At 43.3% G+C, this 22,342-nt stretch overlaps 1 protein-coding gene across 1 annotated transcript in view; it reads left to right on the top strand.

The window, feature by feature from the left end:
* Positions 1-22,342, top strand: part of pcsk2 (proprotein convertase subtilisin/kexin type 2) — a 104,667-nt gene that overhangs the window by 68,406 nt on the left and 13,919 nt on the right. Inside the window, exons 7-8 of the mRNA XM_043696651.2 lie at positions 4,716-4,804; positions 7,954-8,129. Coding sequence (XP_043552586.1) covers positions 4,716-4,804; positions 7,954-8,129 — 265 coding nt within the window. The remainder of the gene's footprint in view (positions 1-4,715; positions 4,805-7,953; positions 8,130-22,342) is intronic.

Below are 22,342 nucleotides of genomic sequence, written 5' to 3'. Positions count from 1 at the left end.
AGGAGGTGAAAGCCAAACTGCTCTTGGTTTTATGAGGATTCTTGTTAATCTATTTATATTGGAAATGCCTCTGCGATTATTTGGTCTATTCAACTGTATTTGACTGTGTAGTGCACTGACCAAAGATTCTGACATATTGGTCAGGTTTAGGGTGACTAGTTTTGTGTCTAAAGCCCAAACTTGAAATCTTTGCGAAATAGTCTTCTGTTTATTTGCCCAACTCCAAAAATAAAGAGGAAGAACTGAGTAGATGGAAAATAGAGTTAGTTCAGAAAGAGATATCCTATTGGATAATATGTGCTCACTGGACCTGGGATATAAGTTATTGTGTTGAAATGATTAGATGTCTTTTGACATGATGATACCGACAGACAAAAGGACAGTATAATATTGATTGTAATTAGTGTTCTTGAATTTACTTCACATTAAAACATAACACTCTACTGCACTTAGGTGGTAGTGTGGGGGTTAAAGAAAAAGAAAAAAGAAACAAAAAAAAGTAAAAACTTAATGAAAAAAAGAAAAAAAAAGAAAAAAGAAAACATAACACTTAAAAACTTGGGGAGATGGTGATGAAGTGGTAATTTAGGTTCACAGGTTAATGCTTCAGGGATATAGGCTCCAATTCCACTGGGGAAATTCAATTCAATATTAGCTTTGATAATAAACAACCTTTCATTAATTATTGTTAAAAATCCATCTGGATCACTTTATTGTCCTTAACTGGTCTGACCGACATGTGACTCCGAACCCACAGCAATGTGGTTGACTCTTAACTGGCCTCTGAAATGAATTAGAGAGCCACCTCATTCGGGGGCAGTGAGGGATGGGGGACAAATGTTGACCTTGCCAGCGATTTCCAAATCCTATGAAAAATAACTTTTTAATATCTATCACACAACACCGACAGAAGAGAAACAGCATGGAGAGTGCTGGAGAATCTGTGGAGAGATAGAAACAGAGTTAATATTTTGAGTCCGAGGTGGAAATTCTTTGGAAATTCTGAAGGAGGATCCCTGAACTTGAAACTTTAACTCTGTTTCTCTCTCCACCGAGGCCACCGGACATGCTGAGGTTCTCCAATAATCTCTCTCTTTGTTTCAGATTTCCAGCATCTTGCAGCATTTTACTTTTAATCATGATAGAATTGAGTAGTTGAGTCTTAGTTACCTGTATGACAGGTGTACGGTTATGTCTAAAAGAAAATTTAGAACTAATGTGTTAAATAATAAACAGCATTTTCATTTACTATTAGAATTGAAAAGGGGAAATGATAAAGTATGGTAATGTCACTGGATCAGAAATCCAGAGGCTCAGGTTAATTCTCTGGGGACGAGGACTCACATTTGACCATGGCAGCTGGGAATTTAAGTGAATAAATCTGGATTTAAAAGTTACTCTCAGCGACGGTGACCACGACAACTACCTGATATCTTCTAATCAAACAGTTCAGAGATGCATTTACACACCTCTGGAGCAAGTAGGACTTCAGCCTGCATGGGGTTCCAGAGGTAGGGACACGCTCACTGTGCCATAACCTGACACTTGGTGCTCTAGCTCCGCAATGTGAAGGTCAGTATTTCAGAAAACAACAAAACAGGTTTAGTGACAATGAACATAGCAACAGGAGTAGGCCATTCAGCCCCTCCAGCCTGATCCGCCATTCAACAAGATCATGGCTGATCTGTGGCCTAACTCCATATACCTGCTTTTGGCCGATATCCCTTAATACCTTTGTTAATGAAAATTTATCTGTCTCACATTTGAAATGAACAACTGATGCAGCATCACAGCTGTTTGTGAAAGGCAGTTCCAAACCTCTATCACCCTTTGTAGAAATGTCACTCATGTCAGGGTTAGACCTGAGAGAACGGGGAGCTGCAGGTTCGGAGGGTGTGCAGCAGGCAGAGAGATTGAGTTAATGTAACTCTGCCAATTCTCAAGAATTTTTATTTTGTTCATGCACAGGACATGGGTGTCACTGGCTGGGTCAGTATTTATTGCCCGTCCCTAGCTTTCCCTTGAGAAGGTGATGGTGAGCTGTCTTTTCGAGCCACTGCAGTCTATGTGCTGTAGGTAGACCCATAACGCCATTAGGAAGGGAATTCCAGAATTTTGACCCAGCAACACTGACCTGCCACCTGCCCTTGTATACTCACATGCTTTTCCTGTTAGTTTGATTCTACCTTTAACATTTGTGGTTCACCATGGATGGTAGGCCTGTCCCTTGGAACTTTTCTTACTCTTTGGAATATGTCTGTTCTATTTATTCTTGAATGTCCCCTTAAATATCTGCCACTGCATTTCTTTGACCTATCCTTTAGCCTAACTTGCCAATTCACTTGGCCCAACCCTGCTTTCATGCCCTCATTATTGCCCTTGTTTAAGTTGTTAAAAACTCTCTCAAACCCACTCTCTCCCTGGAGCTGAGTTTAAAATTCAGTCATGTTATTGTCGCTATTTTCTAGGAGCAGTTTCACTATGAAATCAATAATGAATTCCATCTTGTTTCTCAATACCAGGCTGAGTATATCATAATAAATTATCCTGAAAACATTCAATACATTGGTCATCAAGGCTACCTTTATCCAAATAACATGTTTGATCTACTTGTAAATGAAAATTTTTCATGATTATTGCCATGCTTTTCTGATGAGCTGCCATTATATTTCCCTCTGTGCTTCACCTTACCATGTGGTTTCTCACAAGGGTCCTGTACTCCACTCCCACAACTGACTTTATCATTTCTCATCACTTCCCAGAATGTTGCCACATCCTGGTTTCCTGAGCTTAGGCCACCCTCTCTGTCCATTATACATGAATAAGGTCATTTCTCCACCCTTCCCTAGCTGCTTGATCTTCCTCAATATTAGAGTTTTTGAGAAGATTTTGTAGCTCGCATTGTGGATGAAGTTGTGGATTTGTTCGCTGAGCCCACTTGTTTTTCTGCAAGCGTTTCGTCACCTCGCAAGGTGACATGATCAGTGCATCTTTGATAAGGTGTTGGTGCTCTATCCTGCCTGGTATTTATATGTCTCTGTTTGTTGTTACTTCTGATTGTGTATCTGAGCAGTTTGTATATGGAGTCCAGTTCCGGTCTAATGATTGAGTTCCGGTTGGAGTGCCCGGCTTCAAGAAATTCCTGTTTCACCTGTGCTCGGATGGTTACATTGTCCCAGTTGAATTTGTGTCCTCCATTGTCTGTGGGTTGGGAATGAGAGAGTATTGGTCATGTCTGGCAGTGGCCAGCTGATGTTTGTGCACTCATATGGCTGTCTGCCCTGTGAAGTGTTTCTGACAGTCCCTGCAGGGTATCCTGTAGATAACGTTCATGTGGGTTTCCTAACTATTCTTCAAAATTCAGGTACCAACCATGTCAACCTGCAAGCATGTCTCCAATAGCTACCATTGTTTACAAATCAATGGCACATTCTTGTCTCTATATTAGCAAATCAGTAGATGGATTATCATAAGACTGTAAGATGTAAGAGCAGAAGTAAGCACTTATTACATCGAGTCTAGATTAGAGTGGTTCTGGAGAAGCACAGCAGGTCAGGCAGCATCTGAGGAGCAGGAAAATCAACGTTTCGGGCAAAAGCCCTATTACATTGAGTCTGCTCCACCATTCGTTGAGGTCATAAGTGATCTAATAATCCTCAACTCCACTTTCCTGCCCTTTCCCCATAACCTTTGATTCCCTTCCTGATTAAAAATCTATCTGTCTCATTGACCCAACCTTGACAGGCCTCCGTGGTAAAGAATTTCACAGGTTCATTACCCTGTAAGAGACGAAATTCCTCTTCATCTCTGTCTTAAACAGGTGACCCCTTATTTTGAGATGATGCTGTGTGGTCCCACACTCTCCCTCGGGGGAAACAATCTTTCTACACCTACCCCGTCAAGACCCGAGAGATTCTTGGATGTTTCAATAAGACCGCCTCTCTTTTTTTCTAAATTCTGAGAACAGGCCCAACCTACTAATCTCTCCTCATAAGACAGTCCCTCCATACTCGGGATCGGTGTCGTGAACTTTCCCTGGGCTGCCTCCAATGTCAGTGTATCTATCTTTTATTAGGGACACAAAACTGTTCACTGTATTACATCTGCTCTCTGACTAGTACCTTGTATAGTTTTAGCAAAACCTCCTTTCCGATGCCTTCAAAATAAAGGCCAACATTCTATTTCCCTTCCTTATTTGGATGCTAGCTTTTTGTCATTCATGGATGAAAACCCTCTGTCCTGTTACTCTCTGCCATCTTTCTCTGTTTAACCAGCTTACAGCTCCTCGGTCCTGCCTGCCAGCGTGCATAACATCATGTTTCAGAAACCTGAATTCTAATCAGCAGATGTGGAATTGAACTGAAGTTGAATAAATCTGGAATCAGAAACTAGTGTCACTGTGAGCAGAAAATTGGTAGAATGTCAGAAAAACACATCAGATTTGTTAATGTTGCTTAGGGAAGGAAATCAGCCAACCTTACCTGGTCTGGCCTACATGTGACTCCAGACCCACAGTTGACCCTGAATTGGCCTAGTGTGCCACCCAGCTGCCAATGAGGCACCTCACCACCTTTGCAAGGGCAATTGAGGATGGACAATAAATTCTGCCCTTTACCAGCATTGTCTACGTGCCCTGAATCAACAAAACCAAAAACAAGTCATTGATGTGTGATGTTTATTTTATTGTTGAATAATTATGGAACCCTCTTCTGCAGCCACGGGACACGGTGTGCTGGTGAAGTGTCTGCTGCTGCCAATAACAACATATGTGGTGTGGGAGTGGCTTACTCATCACGGGTGGCAGGTATGGTATAATGTGTCAAGCTATGTTAATGAAGGAGCTATGTTAGGAGCAAAGCAAGTGAGAGGCAGAAATCCCCATCAGATTTTACAAATGCAAAGCAAAATTATGTAACCAAGGGAAAAAGAACACTTTTTTCAGGAGGTAATAGGGTAACTTTTTTGGGGGAAATCCTTGGTATGTATTTCCAAACTGAAAATGCCAAAGGACAGCATCTTGTTGTTGCCAATCCCATATTCATTGAATTTGATTTTCCAATTTTTGTCTTTTTTGAACATATTTACCTGTGGCATTTTGGCTCATTGAACTAAAACGCGAATGAATTTTCAATAATAATCAGCAAACATTATGCTGAAAGGGTAAGGATAGATTACTGTAGTTGGCTAGATGGCTAAAGGATGGTCCAGAGTGATGCTAACAGCACAGGTTCGATCCCCACACTGACAGTGGTTGTTCAGACTCGCCAACGTCCTTGCCTTGCCCCACATAGAGGTGCCCCTCAAATTCTCCCTCTGACAATGACAGATGCACAAGGTCCTTCTTGGACTGAGGCTAATTACCTTCCCAGTGATGAAAATATGGCATGTCGTGTGGCATGTGCCATCTACAAGATGCACTGCAGCAACTCACCCAGGCTCTTTTAACAGCACCCTACAAACCCTCGATCTATGCCACCTCAAAAGGCAAGAGCAGGAGGTACATGAGAACATCCACCCCCTCCCCCCCAACCCATACACCATCCTGACCCAGAAACATGCCAATGGAAATATACTGTAAATTCTCTCTGTAGCAGTATTGTGAGCCTACCTACAACATAGGAACTATAGTGATTTAAGAAAATGCCACCTTCCTGAAGGAATTAAAGATGAGTAGTAAATGCAGGACTTGCCCGTGATATCTGGTAAATGGTAAATGTTTTAAGAGATCAATCAGAAGAGCTGATTACAGGGGTGCAGGGCCAATAATTCTCACCTGATACTTTGGTTCAAAGCCCAGTCTACCCACCCTTTTCTCCCAACACCAATGTATACAATTACAAATTGCAACTTCCATCCCAACTCTCTCCGGCTACAACAATTTTTAAGAGTCAGGAAATCCTGTGAAGTTGATATATAAATCCAACTTCGGAACGATTCTGAATGAGACATGTCAAGAGACAAGCTTGAGGCAACTTGTGTCAATGGAAGTTGTGAGATTCAATCAGATCTCAACAACGTGCATCAAAGCAAAATAATACTGTAGTGATTAAACTCACAATAATACAACACCCACACTGGCTCTAGAAAGCAGATATATCAAATAATAGAATACTCACTCCTTCAGTTATGTGATAGAACATCACAAATCTGTGTCCTATTTCAAAACTTACAAATTATTGCTTTTTTCTCCAATTAAATTGGACAAAACATAAAATATATAAAATATAAAACATTGTAGTGACAGCTGGCCATTCAGCCCCTCTAGAATATAATGGCTGATCTCTTACCTCAGTTTCATTTCTGTACCAAATCCTATATTCCTTGATTCTTTTCAGTGTCCAAAAACCTACTAACCTCAATCTTCAATCCTCTCAATGACGGAGTATCCAATGTCTCTGTGGTGGAGAATTCCAATGATTCACAACCCTCTGAGTGAAGCCATTTCTTCACAATTTCATCCTTAACCTTCATCTCCTTAACCTGAGATGAGGAGGAAACAGTTTCTCAGGTTTGGAGGAATTCCACATATCTCAATGAGATTAGCTTTTAATTGTTAGAAACTCAAAGAATATAGTCTTATTCTATTCCATCTCTCCTTGTATGTCAGCTCTCTCCTTCAAGGAACCAATCAGTGGACTTTTGTTATACCAACTCCAAGGCAAGAGGATCCTTCTTGAAGAATGGTTGACCTCTTCGACAATGTTCCAAATGTAGTCTTACCTGTTGTGTTTGTAATGAGGTCAGCCAGCTAGACCTCATAGAATATGAGACCCCTGATTGGGCTGTTAAGCTGGTCCAATCAGGGAGCCCTGGCTGACATCAAAGGGTAAATGAGACAAAAGAAACTTCAGATTCTGGATTCCAAGGTAGACAAGCAGGAGGCTGGAAGAACACAGCAAGCCTAGCAGCATCAGTAAGTGGAGAAGTCAAGGTTACAGGAAGAGTTACATGTGAAATTTTGACTTTCCACCTCCTGATGCTGCCTGGCTTGCTGTGTTATTCCAGCCTCCTGCCTGTCTACCATAAAAGGGTGAATGTCAGGGATACTGAGCCCTGAATGCCTGACTCAGTGAGAGGTTGTGCTATTGTCAAAGGCTATGCATTTGTAAATAAAGAATGATGGGTGATGGCATGCCAGCCTCTGAAGAGTTGTTTCATTTCCAAAAGTCCTATATAATAGCACCAAGAATCCCTTAATCTGAGGCTCTAATGCTCCCCTTGGCACATAACCTCCAACGTTTAATTCTGTTGTGCTCCTTGGATTTATGAAGCCAGACACACCAATCCCTTTGAACACCAAATGCCTCTGTACAGTCCATAATCATAATTTGATATTTTTCAAATCATGTTTTTAAAAAGGCTGCTTTTGCTGACACCCAGGTGTATGGTCAGTAGCAGTGAAATATCCCAAATGATTGAAATCAAGAGTGATAAAGACTTAACAAACATCTAAAAAAAATAAAAATTAATATAAAAGCATATCAGTTAAGAGAAAAAATGTGAAGCTGCTGAGGTCTTACAGACTGTAGGGCTTCTCTCTTTAGAGAGAGAACTGGTGGTGGTTTAACCAGGGGGTCACCATGCCTCAGGCAAGGGGTTGAGAAAACAAACTCTTCATGGTAGCCTCAGCTGGTACAGGAATTGAACCCACACTGTTAGTATCACAAGCCAGCTATCCAGCCAACTGAGCTAACCTGTGCAACCATTAAACAAGGTTGATTTTGTTAGTTTTTTAAAAATCAATGTTATATTTATATCTACAGGGACACAGTCTGTCAAAATCAGAGGGGAACATGTGCAGTCATCATTTATCATTGCATCATGGGCATCAGCACTCCATTGATTAAAAAAAAGGTCCAGAAACAATCAAATACAATTGCTCCATTTCTGATGCATGGATGAATCGTATTGATATTTTCAGAAACGTTCACATGATCTCTCAACATTCTACAGGCATTCGCATGCTGGACCAGCCATTCATGACTGACATCATTGAAGCCTCTTCCATCAGTCACATGCCTCAGATTATAGACATCTACAGCGCCAGCTGGGGGCCAACTGATGACGGTAAAACCGTGGATGGACCTCGTGAGTTGACTTTACAGGCCATGGCGGATGGTGTTAACAAGGTAAGAGCAGAGGCGGAGGTGATAATTGATGGAGGAGTTACACATTCTCACTCATATACATGTGTAAACCAGCGCCAAAGTGAGGAAGGTGATAACCAGCTCAGATGAGATGGGTTGATTGGGTTTTTGCTTTGGATTCAGTGATCCCACACTGGAAATTGTAAGCCGTAAAACTACCACCCTTTAATTACCAAGACAGGAAGCTGGAGTCAGTGTGACATCCACAACTGTTACTTACCCTTCACAGTTCAATGGAAACTCCAGTCTACCCTCTCTCTTGCTAATCAATACCCTTTAGTGACCAACCTGTGATATTTTCCTAATCAATCTGTTCAGAGATGGTAATATCACCTCTGGATCAGATGGGGCATGAACGCAGACCTCCTGGTCTAGAGGTAGGGACACTACCATTGTGCCACTGAAACCAGTGCATCAGTAAATGATCCAATCAGTAACTGATGCATTTTCTAATCTCTTCAGAATATTCTGGTTTATTCTTTACAACATGTGTAATTTTTTTTCCAAGATTAAATATTTTCGTTCTGGGATTCTATAGTTAACAGGTGTCTTGTTGGAATATCTACATCAGATGGAGCGCAGCTGTTCAAGCGGTTAGCTAACATGCATCTCCTCAAGGGACACCTGAGGATGGGTAACAAGTCTTGGCCCAGCCAGGGATGCCCACATCCCGTGAATGATAAAGAAATGTTAAGCAGAACTGAACCTAATAGATGACATTGTGAATCAAGTAACTGCAGAGGGGTGAAATATAAGAAAAATCACATTTTGATAGAGTTCATGTAGTGAATAGATTCCCTTCAGTGTAGAAACAGACCATTTGGCCCAACAAGTCCACACCGACCCTCCGAAGAGTAACCCACCCACACCCATTTCCCTCTGAGTAATGCACCTAACACTACGGGCAATTTAGCCTGGCCAATTCACTTGACCTGCACATCTTTGGATTGTGGGAGGAAATCAGGGCACCCGGAGGAAACCCACGCAGACAGGGGGAGAACGTGCAAACTCCACACAGACAGTCACCTGAGGCTGGAATCAAACCTGGGTCTCTGGTGCTGCAAGGCAGCAATGCCATCTCTTATTGTAAATACGACTATAAGGAGACCATTCACTCTAGCTGCCTCATGAGGGAGGTAAAGCCTAGACCCATCTCTAGTATATTGATAATATCTAGTATGTATAGTTGTTTATTATGTTTAAATAAAAAAGGAATGTTTGACCCAATGTCAAAAGATTACTGCAACATTTGCTTACCCTTCTTCCAAACTTAACCACATGACCCTGAACTTTATGTCAGACACAGAAGCAAATGGCATTTACTTTCCAAAATCTGTGGAGCTGAGACATATATCACATAAATTGTTAATGTTTTGGTGGACATTAAATTGCATAAAAACAAATTATTCTATACAAGGCTTTTCTATGGCATTTCAGAACAAATTTGAAATCTGTCAGATTCTCTTTCAACTATGCCTCTACTCCAAAACCCCTACACTTTTCAGCACCAAAGTTCCAATGTTGGAAATGCCAAGAACTCATGACTGTGACAGAGCAGTAATTATTCTGTCTACAATCAGCCAATTACCGATCTAAGTAACAAATGTAATAGTCTTTCAGTTAGTAAGGCTGCATCAACAACTTGCTAATGGGATTTGTCTCCATTTTAGATTTGGCAGTATTCCCACTCATCTCTAAAGTCTGAAATTATTGTCAAAAGGAAAACAGATACTTCAGTGCCCAGAGAACAACTGCAAGTCTGATTTACTGACTTCTAACTGTTACAATTATCCAGATTTTGAATTGTTCACTGCTGTAACAAATACAGTATAAGAAAGACCTTGAACACCCAAATCTGTAACGTCCTCCAATCTTGGCGATATTTGCACCATTTCTGACCTCTTGCACATCCCAAATGTATTCACTCCATGTTTGGAAGCCATTCCTCCAGTTGCTGTGGCCCTAAGTTTTCTTAACCCCCACCCCAAAAAAACTCTCTAAACTTTCTAATCCACTCTCTCCCCCTTAATAAAGTTTAAACCTCCTTCTTTAAGCAAGCTTTCAATTACTTCTCCTGTTGTCTCTTCCTGTGACTTTGTGTCAAATTGTAGTTGATAATTTTCATATAAAACATCCTGTAGATTGAAGATGCTATGTGAAAGAAAGAAACTTACATTGTTGTTGAATGTTATTATTCGATTTGCTAGATCCCAGGCTGAAATCTGGCTCAATGGAATTAATTTTTTTACTTCTTATTTGATTTTAATGTGGTGGTCTTTAGCAGATTTGGTTTTAACAATAAAGTGGAAGTTTATGATGCAAGAAGAAATTAAGAAAACCATAGAATAAACCAAGCTATTTTGCATATAACACAAGATTAAAGATTTTGAAATAGACAGTAAAATCCAATCTCAAAATTTCCAACAGCACTCCTTTACAGTACTCACACCAGAGAGAATTCCTTTCTCTACCTTGTCCATAGGATTTAATTCAACTGTGGCTTAATTTCCAGTCTTTAGAATCTGATTGCCTCTTACTGGATTCTTGATACAACTGAGCTTTCTCAATTTCCAATAATTCCTCCTGGGCTTAACTAACCACTTCTGGTCTGGAACTTGCATTTACACTGAGGTAACCTGTTTCGCAGGAGTTCAAAACTATCTCCTTCTCCATCAGTAACTGCCTTACATATCCAGCTTCATCCAAGACTCGTGAAACCTAGAACTAAAAAAAAAGTTTCTTTAAACAATTATTGAAACTCACTGAATAAGAACAAAATCCCATGACTCTCAAGAGAGTCTCCCTCCTCTTATATGTTTTAAAATGAGTCACCATGGCCACAGAAATAGTTGCAAGTTAATCATTAAAAACTGAGCAAACCCACATGCCACTACTGCAAAATGCAATCTCTAAATTAAATTATATCAAAATTTATATAAATCACACCCCTTGCATCTCAACAGCTACACTTTTATAACCTCAGATGTCTCAAAGTGTTTGACAGCCAATGATGTAATTTTGAACTATATTTAGTTTTGCAATATAGAAAATGCAGCTGATGATTTTCACACAGCAGATTCCCACTAAGACCAAGTAATTGGTTCTTTATTGATGTTGGTTTAAGAATGAATATTGGATACAAAGAGATCTCTCCTGTCCGTCTTCAAAATAATATCACAGGGGATCCTCCGTCTGCCACTTGAGAGAACAGACAAGGTCTCAGTGTCATGTCATCTGAAATGGGATTCAGAAATAACTCACAAACAAATCTCACATGCTGACACTTCTACAATTATTACCCCTTCTCTGCTGAAGTAAGATCAGAATTTTTACATTTTCCTAGGTTTTGAAAACCAATCGACACCATTTTCATCGTGTGATCTTAAAATCTGTGGGCCAAAGTTTTATTTAAATTTGCTCTTTTTTTTAGTATTTCTATTCATTCACGGGATGGGGACATTACTGGCTTTTGTTGAATTTATATTGAGAATCAACAATTATCAAGAATTGGAAAGAGATCGCTTCTGTGTGATTGTGTGTTTTGATTTGTAATATCATTACTAGAGTGTGGTGAAAATTCACTAACAGAGTAGGCTGTGTCATGACAGAGTGGATGTTAATTCGGAGCCAGAGGTCACATGACACAGGTTTATTTGAAATCACAAGCTTCTGAAGCGCTACTCCTTCATAAGGTGAGTTGATGAAGGAGCAGTGTTCCAAAAGCTTGTCATTTCAAATAAACCCATTGGACTATAACCCGGGTGCCATGTGACTTCTGACCTTGCTCACCACAGTCTAACCCGGGCACCTCCACATCATGGTTAATTCAGAGCAGCTGAGGAGGGTGATTTACAGTGTGCTGTATTATTCATTGAATAGAAGTAAGGTGCAAATGATACATTGGGCTGGTGTCACATGATGTGTGTCTTGAATAGCATGAGGTTGGTTGCAGGTACCTGTGACCACACAACTGATATTCTAAATAAAGCTCACTGATGGGAAGCATCCTTTCATTGTATAGGATTGGAGGTCCTGAAGGGTTTTGACCAGGTGGATGTGGAAAGGAAGTTTTCTCTTGTGGGAGAATCTAGAATGAGGGGACACTGTTTGCAAATCAGCATAGGCCCATTTGAAACAGAGAGGAAGATGATCTTTATTCCTCACAGATGGTTGTGAATCTTTGGGACTTGCCCCCAAATGGCAATGGAAGCCTCACGTTCTATGAATATTTTTAAGGCTGAATTAGGTAGTTTTGTGATGAGTAAAAGGCGATGACCTAGTTGTGTTATCACTGGGCTGTTAATTCAGAGACCCTGGTAATGTTCTGGGTTCAAACCTTGCCAAGGCAAATAGTGGTATTTGAATTCAATGAAACTCTGGAATTAAGAATCTAATGGTGACCGTGAATCAATTCTCCGGAAAAACCCATTTGGTTCACTGATGTCCTTCAAGGAAGGAAACTGCCAACCTCATCCTGGTCTGACCAACATGTGACTCCAGAGCCACAGAAAAGTGGTTGACTCTTAACTGCCCTCTGGGCAATTAGGGATGGGTCATAAATGCTGCCCAGCCAGTCACACCCTCATCCCATGAATGAACTAAAAGAAAGAAAGGAAGATAGGAATGCAGAGTAATCAGATCTGCCTAGACCTTACTGAATGGGGGAGCAGGCTTGAGAGGCTGAGTGGCCTACTCCTATTACTAATTTGTATGTTTATACATAACACACTGAAAAGCCATTTCTGTCCCTCCACCAACCTGGCTTTCAGCACCATTCACTTATTCTTCAAAACGAACTTGTGCTGGAGTTATTCCAGTGATTGACTCACACACCAGCTTCTCAGAGTGCATTTCAAGATAGACCATCCCACCTACAACCACCAGGAGCTGAAAATCCGAGTAAAAAGCCCGATGTTAATTTGGAAACGTAAAAGCAAGATGTTGGATTAGGCCATTCAGCTCTCTGAAGCTGTACCTCCTTCCAGTAAGACCCTGGCTAAACCTCAGACTCAGTTGTATCCTCCCAGACAACCAATGAGAGATAGAGGAGAAGAGAGATGGAGGAAAGGGAAGATGGAGGAGAGAGGAGATGGAGGAGAAGGAGAAGGAGAAGGAGGAGAAGGAGATGGAGGAGAGGGGAGATGGAGGTGAGAGAGATGGAGAAGAGGGAGAGATGGAGGATAGGGAGGTGGAGGAGACGTGGAGGAGAAGGAGAGATGAAGGAGGGAGAGGTGGAGGAGGGGGAGATGGAGGAGGGGAGGTGGAGGAGAGGTGAGATGAAGGAGCAGGAGATGTAGGTAGTGGGAGAGGGAGAGATGGAGGAGAAGGAGATGGAGGGGAGGAAGAGATGGGGAGAGGTGGAGGATAGATGGTGAGATGGGAGATGGAGGAGAGAGAAAGAGATGGAGGAGAGGGAGAGATGGAGGAGAGGGAGAGTTGGAGTGAGGGGAGGTGGAGGAGAAGGAGATGGAGGACAGGGTAGTTGGAGGAGAAGGAGATGGAAGAGAAGGGGAGGTAGAGGAGAGGGACATGGACAAGAGGGAGATGATGGAGAGGGAGATGGAGGACAGGTTAGATGGGGGTTTGGGGATGGAGAAAAGGGAGAAGTGGAGGAGAGGGAGATAGAGGATGGGGGTGAGGTTGAAGAAAATGGAAGGTCAATATCTGATGGAGCATGGAAAAGTGTGATCATGTGAGGCCCAATCTTGCAACACTTTTACACTATTTATGGGCAGCATGGTGGCTCAGTGGTTAGCACTGCTGTCTCACAGCACCAGGGTCCCAGGTTTGATTCCAGCCTTGGGCGACTGACTGTGTGAGGTTTGCACGTTCTCCCCATGTCTGCGTGGGTTTCTTCCGGGTGCTACGGTTTCCTCCCACAGTCCAAAGATGTGCAGGTCAGGTGAATTGGCCATGCTAAATTGCCTGTAGTGTTAGGTGCATTAGTCAGAGGGAAATGAGCCTGGGTGGGTTACTCTTCGGAGGGTCGGTGTGGACTAGTTGGGCCAAAGGGCCTGTTTCCACACTGAAGGGAATCTAATCTAATCTAAAGCTTGGGTCTGCTGTCATTGAGTATCTCTGATTGTGTTTTTGGAGAAATGATGGCGTAGTTAGTGGTAATGTCAGTGAGTCAGTAACCTCGAGGCCCAGGGTAGTTGTGTGGAGATTTGAATCCACCATGGTAGTGAGTGAAATTTCAATTCCAGTCTTTACAAGTTGTGGAAGATAAAGCTAGCCTAAGTAATGGTGACCATGAACCTATCATAATCTAGTCACAAAGGGCCGTTGGGGTCAGAATGTTCCCGAAAGGGAGGAAATCTTTCCTGATGTGACCAACATGTGACTCCAGACCCACAACAGTGTCATTGATGCTTAACTGCCCCCTGGAAGAGCTGAGCAAGGCACTCAGGTCAGGGGCAATTAAGGATGGGCAACAACTGCTGGCCTTGCCCATGAAACCCACATCCCATGGAAGAATCAAGCAGAAGATTACCCTAGGAGCAGGTAGCAACAGTTGGAGAGAGGGAGGGAATGGAGGTGAAGTAAAGCGATTCACGTAACAAAGTGGGATTGGGAAAAACTTTCATTCCATGGAACTCTGCTAATATTCGGGTTCACCTTTCCCAGCAAGATGGTGCCTCTTTGATTGGGCTGATGAATCATATAATCTCACAATGGGGGTAAAGGCCCAAAACATTAGGTCTATCCTGGCTCTTTGAGAAAAGCACAGCAGGTCAGGCAGCACCCGAGGGGTAGGAAAATCGACGTTTTGGGTCGGAGCCCTTCATCAGGAAAATGTCGATTTTCCTGCTCCTCAGATGCTGCCTGACCTGCTGCGCTTTTTCAGCAACACACTCTCAACTCTAATCTCCAGCATCTGCAGCCCTCACTGTCTCCTCTTTGAGAGCACTGCCCAATTTAATCAGAGATGCCAGCTATTTCCCTACAGTGTGTCAAATTAGTCCTCCTCAAATACATGCCCAGTAATCAAAAGCTTCAGTTATACTCTCTTCCACCCTCTTCTGTCTGGCAGAAGATTTAAATGTTTGTGTACACGTACAAACAGATTCAAGAACAGCTTCTTCCCTGCTTTTGAATGGACCTCTTTAATGTTAATGTTGCTCTCTCTCTGCACCTTCTTGGCACTATCTTGCACTCTGTTCTGTTAGCCTGATGCACTTGTGTAGTACAATCTGTCTGCAAAGCACTTAAGACAGCACTTTTCACTGTACCGTGATACATGTGACACTAACAAATCAAATCATATCAATGCTTCTGCATCCTAACTCATCTGGTAATGTATACCTTGGGGTCTCCTGTCCTTTAATGACTGTAGCTTGTACAGATTTGTGGATTTAGCCAGAGGGGTGTGACCAAGTCATAATACAATGGCTACAACACGAATTGAGACCCTTCAGCCCAATGAGCCCATGTAGGCCTTCTGCAAGAGCATCTCTGTTTGTCCCACAGCCCCACCTACAGGCTGACAAGTCCTTAGAATTAGAATTAGATTTTATTTCAGGTGTGCTCAAGTAGAGGAATAGAGTGAAAAGTGTACAAAGTTGTCATTCCCGACGCCATCTTAGGTGCCAGGTACCTAGTTACCAAATCCTAGGTACAAGGTAGAAAAATAAAGAAGTAAAGTTAAAAGCTAACCATTGTATTCCATTTCAAAATCGAGGATTGACTCTGTTTCTATCACATACTCAGGAAGTCCAGATCCTAAACCGTTCATTCAGGGAAAAGGTTATTTCTCCTGTGGCCATTGGGTTTCTTTTGCCATTTATCATATTGATAGAGTCTTTTGGTTTTTGACATTTCTGCCAATGGGAAGAGTTACTCAATGTTTGCCTCTGAGCATACAAAGCGAAGGCTATTCAGCCCCTCTAGCCTGACTTGTAATTCATTAAAGTCATGGCTGATCTGATTATGTCCTCAACTCCACATTCCCACCAAACCCAATAACCTCCTCATTGGCCAAGAATCTATCTTACTCCACCTTAAAAATGTTCAATGACCCCCACCTCTACCGCTTTGTGGGGAAGAGAGTTTCAGAGACTCATGGCCCCCTGAATGAAAATATTTCTGCCTCATCCATTTCTGAAATGGAAGATACACTTGTTTGTGTGAGTGTCCCCTAGTCCTAGTCTTTCTCACAAGGATAAATGTCCTTTCAGAATCCATCCCCTTAGTCAAATGCCCTTAAGGATCTCATGTCACAGCCTGCATCATCCAGACCCATCAAATCTCCTCTCAACCTTTTCTCCTCTGAGGATAACACTCTTTATAAACATTTGCCAGGGAATGTGGGCAGCATTTAATACCCAGAGGGCAGATAGGAGTCAACCCCATTGCCTTGGGTATGGAGTCACATGTAGGCCAGACCAGGTAAGGATGGCAGATTTCCAAAAGAACATAAGATCATTAGATATAGGAGTGGAAGTAAGGCCAGTCAGTCCATCGAGCCCACTCCCCCATTTAATCATGGCTGATAGGCATTTCAACTCAACTTACCCGCACTCTCCCCGTGTCCCTTAATTCCTTCCTAAATCAAGACTTTTTCAATCTCTGCCTTGAAGACATTTAACGTCCCAGCCTCCACTGCACTCCGTGGCAATGAATTCCACAGACCCGCCACTCTCTGGCTGAAGAAATGTCTCCTCATTTCCGTTCTAAATTGACCCCCTCTAATTCTAAGGCTGTGCCCACGGGTCCTAGTCTCCTCGCCTAATGGAAACAAATGCCCAGCGTCCACCCTTTCTAAGCCATGCATTATCTTGTAAGTTTCTAATAGATCTCCCTCAACCTTCTAAACTCTAATGAATACAATCCCAGGATCCTCAGCCATTCATCGTATGTTAGGCCGACCATTCCAGGGATCATTAATGCGAATCTCCACTGGACACGTTCCAGTGCCAGTATGTCCTTCCTGAGGTGTGGGGCTCAAAATTGGACACAGTATTCTAAATGGAGCCTAACTAGAGCTTTATGAAGTCTCAGAAGCACATCGCAGCTTTTATATTCCAACCCTCTTGAGATAAATGACAACATTACATTCGCTTTCCTTCCCTGAAGGACAGCGGTGAGCCTGTTGGGCTTTACAATGATTGACAGTGGTTACATGGTCATTAGTGGGATGGCTTTTTCAAAACAAAAACATTGAATTTGCATTCCACCATTTGCCTGATGGGTATCTGACCCCATGACTGTCGAACATTAGTGTGGAGGAGCTTGGGATTGCTAGTCCAGTGATATCACCACTACGTGACCACCTCCACGTAACTGAAGGCAGTATTTTAGAATTTTTAAAAAATTTCAACTGTAAATATTGATTTGCTTTGCAGCAAAGTGTAAAGTCTGGCGAAAGTTGGTTTGTCTAATACGGGTATGAAGGACCTTTTTGCTTGTTTCTGAGCTCTGGTTTAGCACCTCTGGCAAACCAATGGGAAGCACTCAGCAGTGAAAACAGCATCTGCTTACAAGCGGCTGCAAAGTGTGAGGATGGATTAGCTTGTACCGTTCAGGTTACAATGTTGACAACAACCAGGGATTTATTAATTCACTGCTCAATCTAAACACTGGCCCTTCACCTGTGTAATTGGGAGGAAAATCTAAACAAGACTTAATGGCTTCAAGGTTTTCCTCACTTTGCTAGTCATAGTGGTGTCAAGTCAGAATTATTACGGTGAGTTTGTCAAGAGTTTAAGTGCATGCCACATTGGTATTCTGCACTCAGCAGAGATCTCATGGTGAAAGGTCTGCAAGCTATAAATTGGATTGGGTCAGTTTTGTGATTGTAATGTTTTTTAACAAATGGTCCAGAAACTCATTTAGAACAGAAACACTCTTAGTTACCCGTGGGGAGTGGGTATCGCTGGCTGGGCCACATTTATTGCCCGTCCCTAGTTGCCCCTTGAGAAGGGGGGGTTGAGCTGCCTTCTTGAACCACAGCAGTCCAGATGCACTGAGTTGACACACAATGCCCTTTGGGAGGGAGTTCCAGAATTTTGAAAGGCAACAATGTTTAATCCTGGAATGGGAAAAGGCAGCAGTTATCACTTTGCACTCCAGTCCTGCATAGATCAAACTCATATTAAAATGAAAACAAAAGCCATCTGACATGGTGGCTCAGTGGGGTGCACTACTGCCTCACAGTGCCAGGCACCTGGGTTCAGTTCCACCTAAGAGAGACAGTCTGTGTGGACTTTGCATGTTCTCCCTGTCTCTGCATAAGTTTTCTCTGGCTGTTCTGGTTTCCTCCGGCAGTTTCAGGGGGTTCGCCATACTAAAATGCTTATTGCATCCAGGTTAGGTGGCTTAGCCACGTGTAATGCAGAGTTATGGGGATTGGGGTCTAAGTTACATGCTCCTTGGAGGGTCAGTGCAGACTCAATAGGTCAAATGGCCTTGCTCTCACACTGTAGGGATTCTATGATACTATCCCTAAGAAGATTACGGAATTGCTGTTTGTGGGAGCTTGCTATGCACAAGATGGCTGACATGTTTCCCACCTTAATACAGCAATGGGGTGAATGTCTCAGAATCGGTATAAGCTATTTAGGACTGAGACAAGGAGACATTGAATGGTGAATCCTATAAATGCTCTACCTCAGCAGCTCAGTCAGTGAGCAAGACAGAAAGCAATAGTTTTCTGGGAATTAATGGATTTGGGGTTAGGACTGCAAAGTGAAGTTGAGGTAAAATGTCAGTTGGCAGCTCAGATCCTATGGGCCAAAAGGTCTCTTCTATACTGTTTGATTCCATGAATCTATGATCAGCCATGATCACAGTGCGTAGCAGAGCCGGGGCGGAATGCCTTCTCCTGCTCCTATTTCTGATGTTCTTCTCAATTTGTTTGCCCTTCCCCGAAACTGTAAACCCACACAACCCGGGGAGTTAAAATCCCGGGGTCTCCAACAAGATGATCGAACTGTCTGCCGAGTCACTGGGGAATCTCCCTTGGCAACACTGAGATGTGTTTTGTTCATCTAATTGCCTTCCACCCACACAAATAATGTCAGCCATAAATAAAATTATTATGCAACAGAAATCTATTTGCGCTGCTTGTAGCTGTCTCCTGTCAGTTCACTCATATTTCACTGTCCTGGCAGAGCTGCTTTGCTCTTTATGCAACAAAGGAACATGTAGCAAGATGTGATCAGATACTCACAGCCCTGCTCTTTGCTGCTGACTGCCTGAGACTGAGGTCACATATCCCTGCATCGAGTGGTTCTGCAGCTTTCTTGCCTCTCTGCTTGAGCTGCAATGAGGTGACCTTACTACCTCACTGCGCAGAATGACAACATTCAGCCCAATCAGTCCCAAAGGGCATACCCTCTAGACCCAGCTCCCTGGAGTAACCCTGCATTGACCAGGCTTAAACTTAACATCCCTGCACACTATGGGGTAATTTAGCATGGCCAATCCATCTTAACCTGATTTGGAGATGCCGATGTTGGACTGGGGTGTACAAAGTTAAAAATCACACAACACCAGGTTATAGTCCAACAGGTTTAATTGGAAGCACTAGCTTTCGGAGCGACGCTCCTCCATCTCCACTTGATGAAGGAGCGACGCTCCAAAAGCTAGTGTGCTTCCAATTAAACCTGTTGGACCATAACCTGGTGTTGTGTGATTTTTAACTTTGTACATCCTAACCTGCACATCTTTGGACTGTGGGAAAAAATGGAGCACCTGGAGATAATCCACACAGACACAGGGAGGACATACAACCTCCACACAGACAGTCACCTAAGGCTGGAATCGAACCCGCGTCCCTGTGAGGCAGCAGCATTGAGCCACTGTGCCAACCTGCATCAGATAAGGTGCTAACCTTTCTCAGACAGACAGAAGATGGAGTCCATCAATAGTCGCTCTTGGAAAAACATTGACGACGGGACTTAGCCCTCTCCTCACCCTCACATGCCTTGGCCTCAATTAACAGGACACGCAGCTCCTTGTTGTTAGTGGGATCTTGCTGTGCATCGGATTAGCTGGTGCAATTTCGATACGGGCATCAGTGCCACTGGAGACAAACAACTGAAATCATGGAAATCTAGATTCCCCACAGGTTATGCCTGAGGTTACCCTGTTTCTGCACTGCCCTCCCCTCACAGTGCTGTATAGTAAACCCATAATGTTTGGGGAGGAAAGTCAAAAAGGCAGGGATTGGAAATGGAGGCCAGATTCCTAACTCTACTTGGGGCAGAAACAAGGGTTCTGAGGGAGAGTCACAGCAGAGTCAAAACATTAACTCTGTTTCTCTCTCCACACGTGCTCCCTGACCTGCTATCCCTAGTATTCCTTTAAAAGTCCACATTGACTGGCCCTAATTAACTCAGCTTTCTGCATGGCCTCCATACATTCAGCAATTTCCAGCTCTATTATAGAACCCCAGTCCTTCATGGTTATTAAACTGTTGTTCTGAAGGGGCCTGAGAGTGCAGACGCTGAAAGATGTTTCCATTGCTCAGAGAATTAAAACACACTGCAGAATCTCAGCATAAGGGGCAGACATTTAGGACCAAGCATGTTGGCTCAGTGGTTAGCACTGCTGCTTCACAGTACCGGGGCCCAGGTTCGGTTCCAGCCTCAGGCGACTGTCTGTGTGGAGTTTGCACATTCTCCCCGTGTCTGTGTGGGTTTCCTCCCTCAATCCAAAGATGTGCTGGTTAAGGTGGATTGGCCATGCTGAAATTGCTTATAGTGTCCAGGGATGTGTACTTTAGGTGTATTAGCCAGGGGTAAACGTAGGGGAATGGGTCTGGGTGGGTAACTCTTTGGAGGGTAATGTGGATTTGTAGGGCCAAATGGCCTTTTTCCACACTGTAGGGATTCTATAAGGAGAAATGCCTTTATTTGGATGATCGTGAACCTTAAGGTTTCTCTACCCCAAACAGTTGTGGAGTCCCTGTCACTGAATACATTTAGCTCAGGACAGACAGAGTTTCAGCCTCACAGGGAATCATGGGATTCTAAGAGTGGGCAGGAGTATAGGAGTGTAGGTGAATTTGCCTGCACCTCCACACACATCATCTGTATCCTTTGCACCCGATGTGGTCTCCTCTACATTGGGGAGACAGGCCGCCTATTTGCAGAACGTTTCAGGGAACACCTCTGGGACACCCGTACCAACCAACCCAACCGCCCCGTGGCAGAACACTTTAACTCCCACTCCCACTCCGCCAAGGACATGCAGGTCCTTGGCCTCCTCCATCGCCAGACCCTGACCACATGATGCCTGGAGGAAGAGGGCCTCATCTTCCGCCTAGGAACCCTCCAATCACACAGGATGAATGCAGATTTCTCCAACTTCCTCATTTCCCCTCCCCCCACCTTATCTCAGTCCCAACCCCCGGATTGAGCACCGCCCTCTTGACCTGCAATCTTCTTCCGACCTCTCCGCCCCCATCCCCTCTCCGGCCTATCACCCTCACCCTCACCTCCTTCCACCTATCGTATTCCCAGCGCCCCTCCCCCAAATCCCCTCCCCCCGTACCTTTTATCTTAGCCCGCCTGGCACACCAGCCTCATTCCTGAAGAAGGGTTTATGCCCGAAACGTCGATTCTCCTGCTTCTCGGATGCTGCCTGGCCTGCTGTGTCCTTCCTGTGAATGTGCCTAATTAGCACCCTCTTATTGCCCTTATTGCTTTTTGCTCATATTCTGATATCTTCCCATTTCCCTAAATTCACATTTTTAATTTGCCTGTCTCGTTATGTTTACCTCTCTTTTTTTAAACCTCCCTTTTTTCAGTCCAATTCACTGCCAAAGGCTAATTGCACTCCCAGCAAGGTATGTTCCACCTTACATACCAAATAGGATCGGAGGGGTATTGTCTCTGGAGCATCGGAGGCTGAGCGAGTGACCTTATAGAAGTTTATAAAATCATGAGGGTGAATAGACATGATCTTTTCCCCAGAGTGGGGGAGTAGGTTTAAGATGAGAGGGGAAAGATTTAAAAAGAACCTAAGGGGCAAATTTTTCACGCAGAGGGTGGTGCGTGTATGGAATGAGCTGCCAGAGAAAGTGGTGGAGGCTGGTACAATTACAACATTTAAAAGGCATCTGGATGGGTATATGAATAGGAAGGCGATTTTTGAGAGATTCGTAGCTCAGGTTGAGGTTCAGGCTGTAAGTGTGCTCACTGAGCTGGCGGGTTTGATTTCAGATGTTTCGTCACCATGCTAGTGAGTCT

Source organism: Chiloscyllium plagiosum, unplaced genomic scaffold (assembly GCF_037043375.1).
Source record: "Chiloscyllium plagiosum isolate Xiang-an unplaced genomic scaffold, Cpla_swu_hap1 HiC_scaffold_10, whole genome shotgun sequence".
NCBI lineage: Eukaryota > Metazoa > Chordata > Chondrichthyes > Orectolobiformes > Hemiscylliidae > Chiloscyllium > Chiloscyllium plagiosum.
The sequence above is the reverse complement of the archived record's forward strand: the minus strand, read 5'-3'. Positions and strand labels throughout refer to the sequence as shown.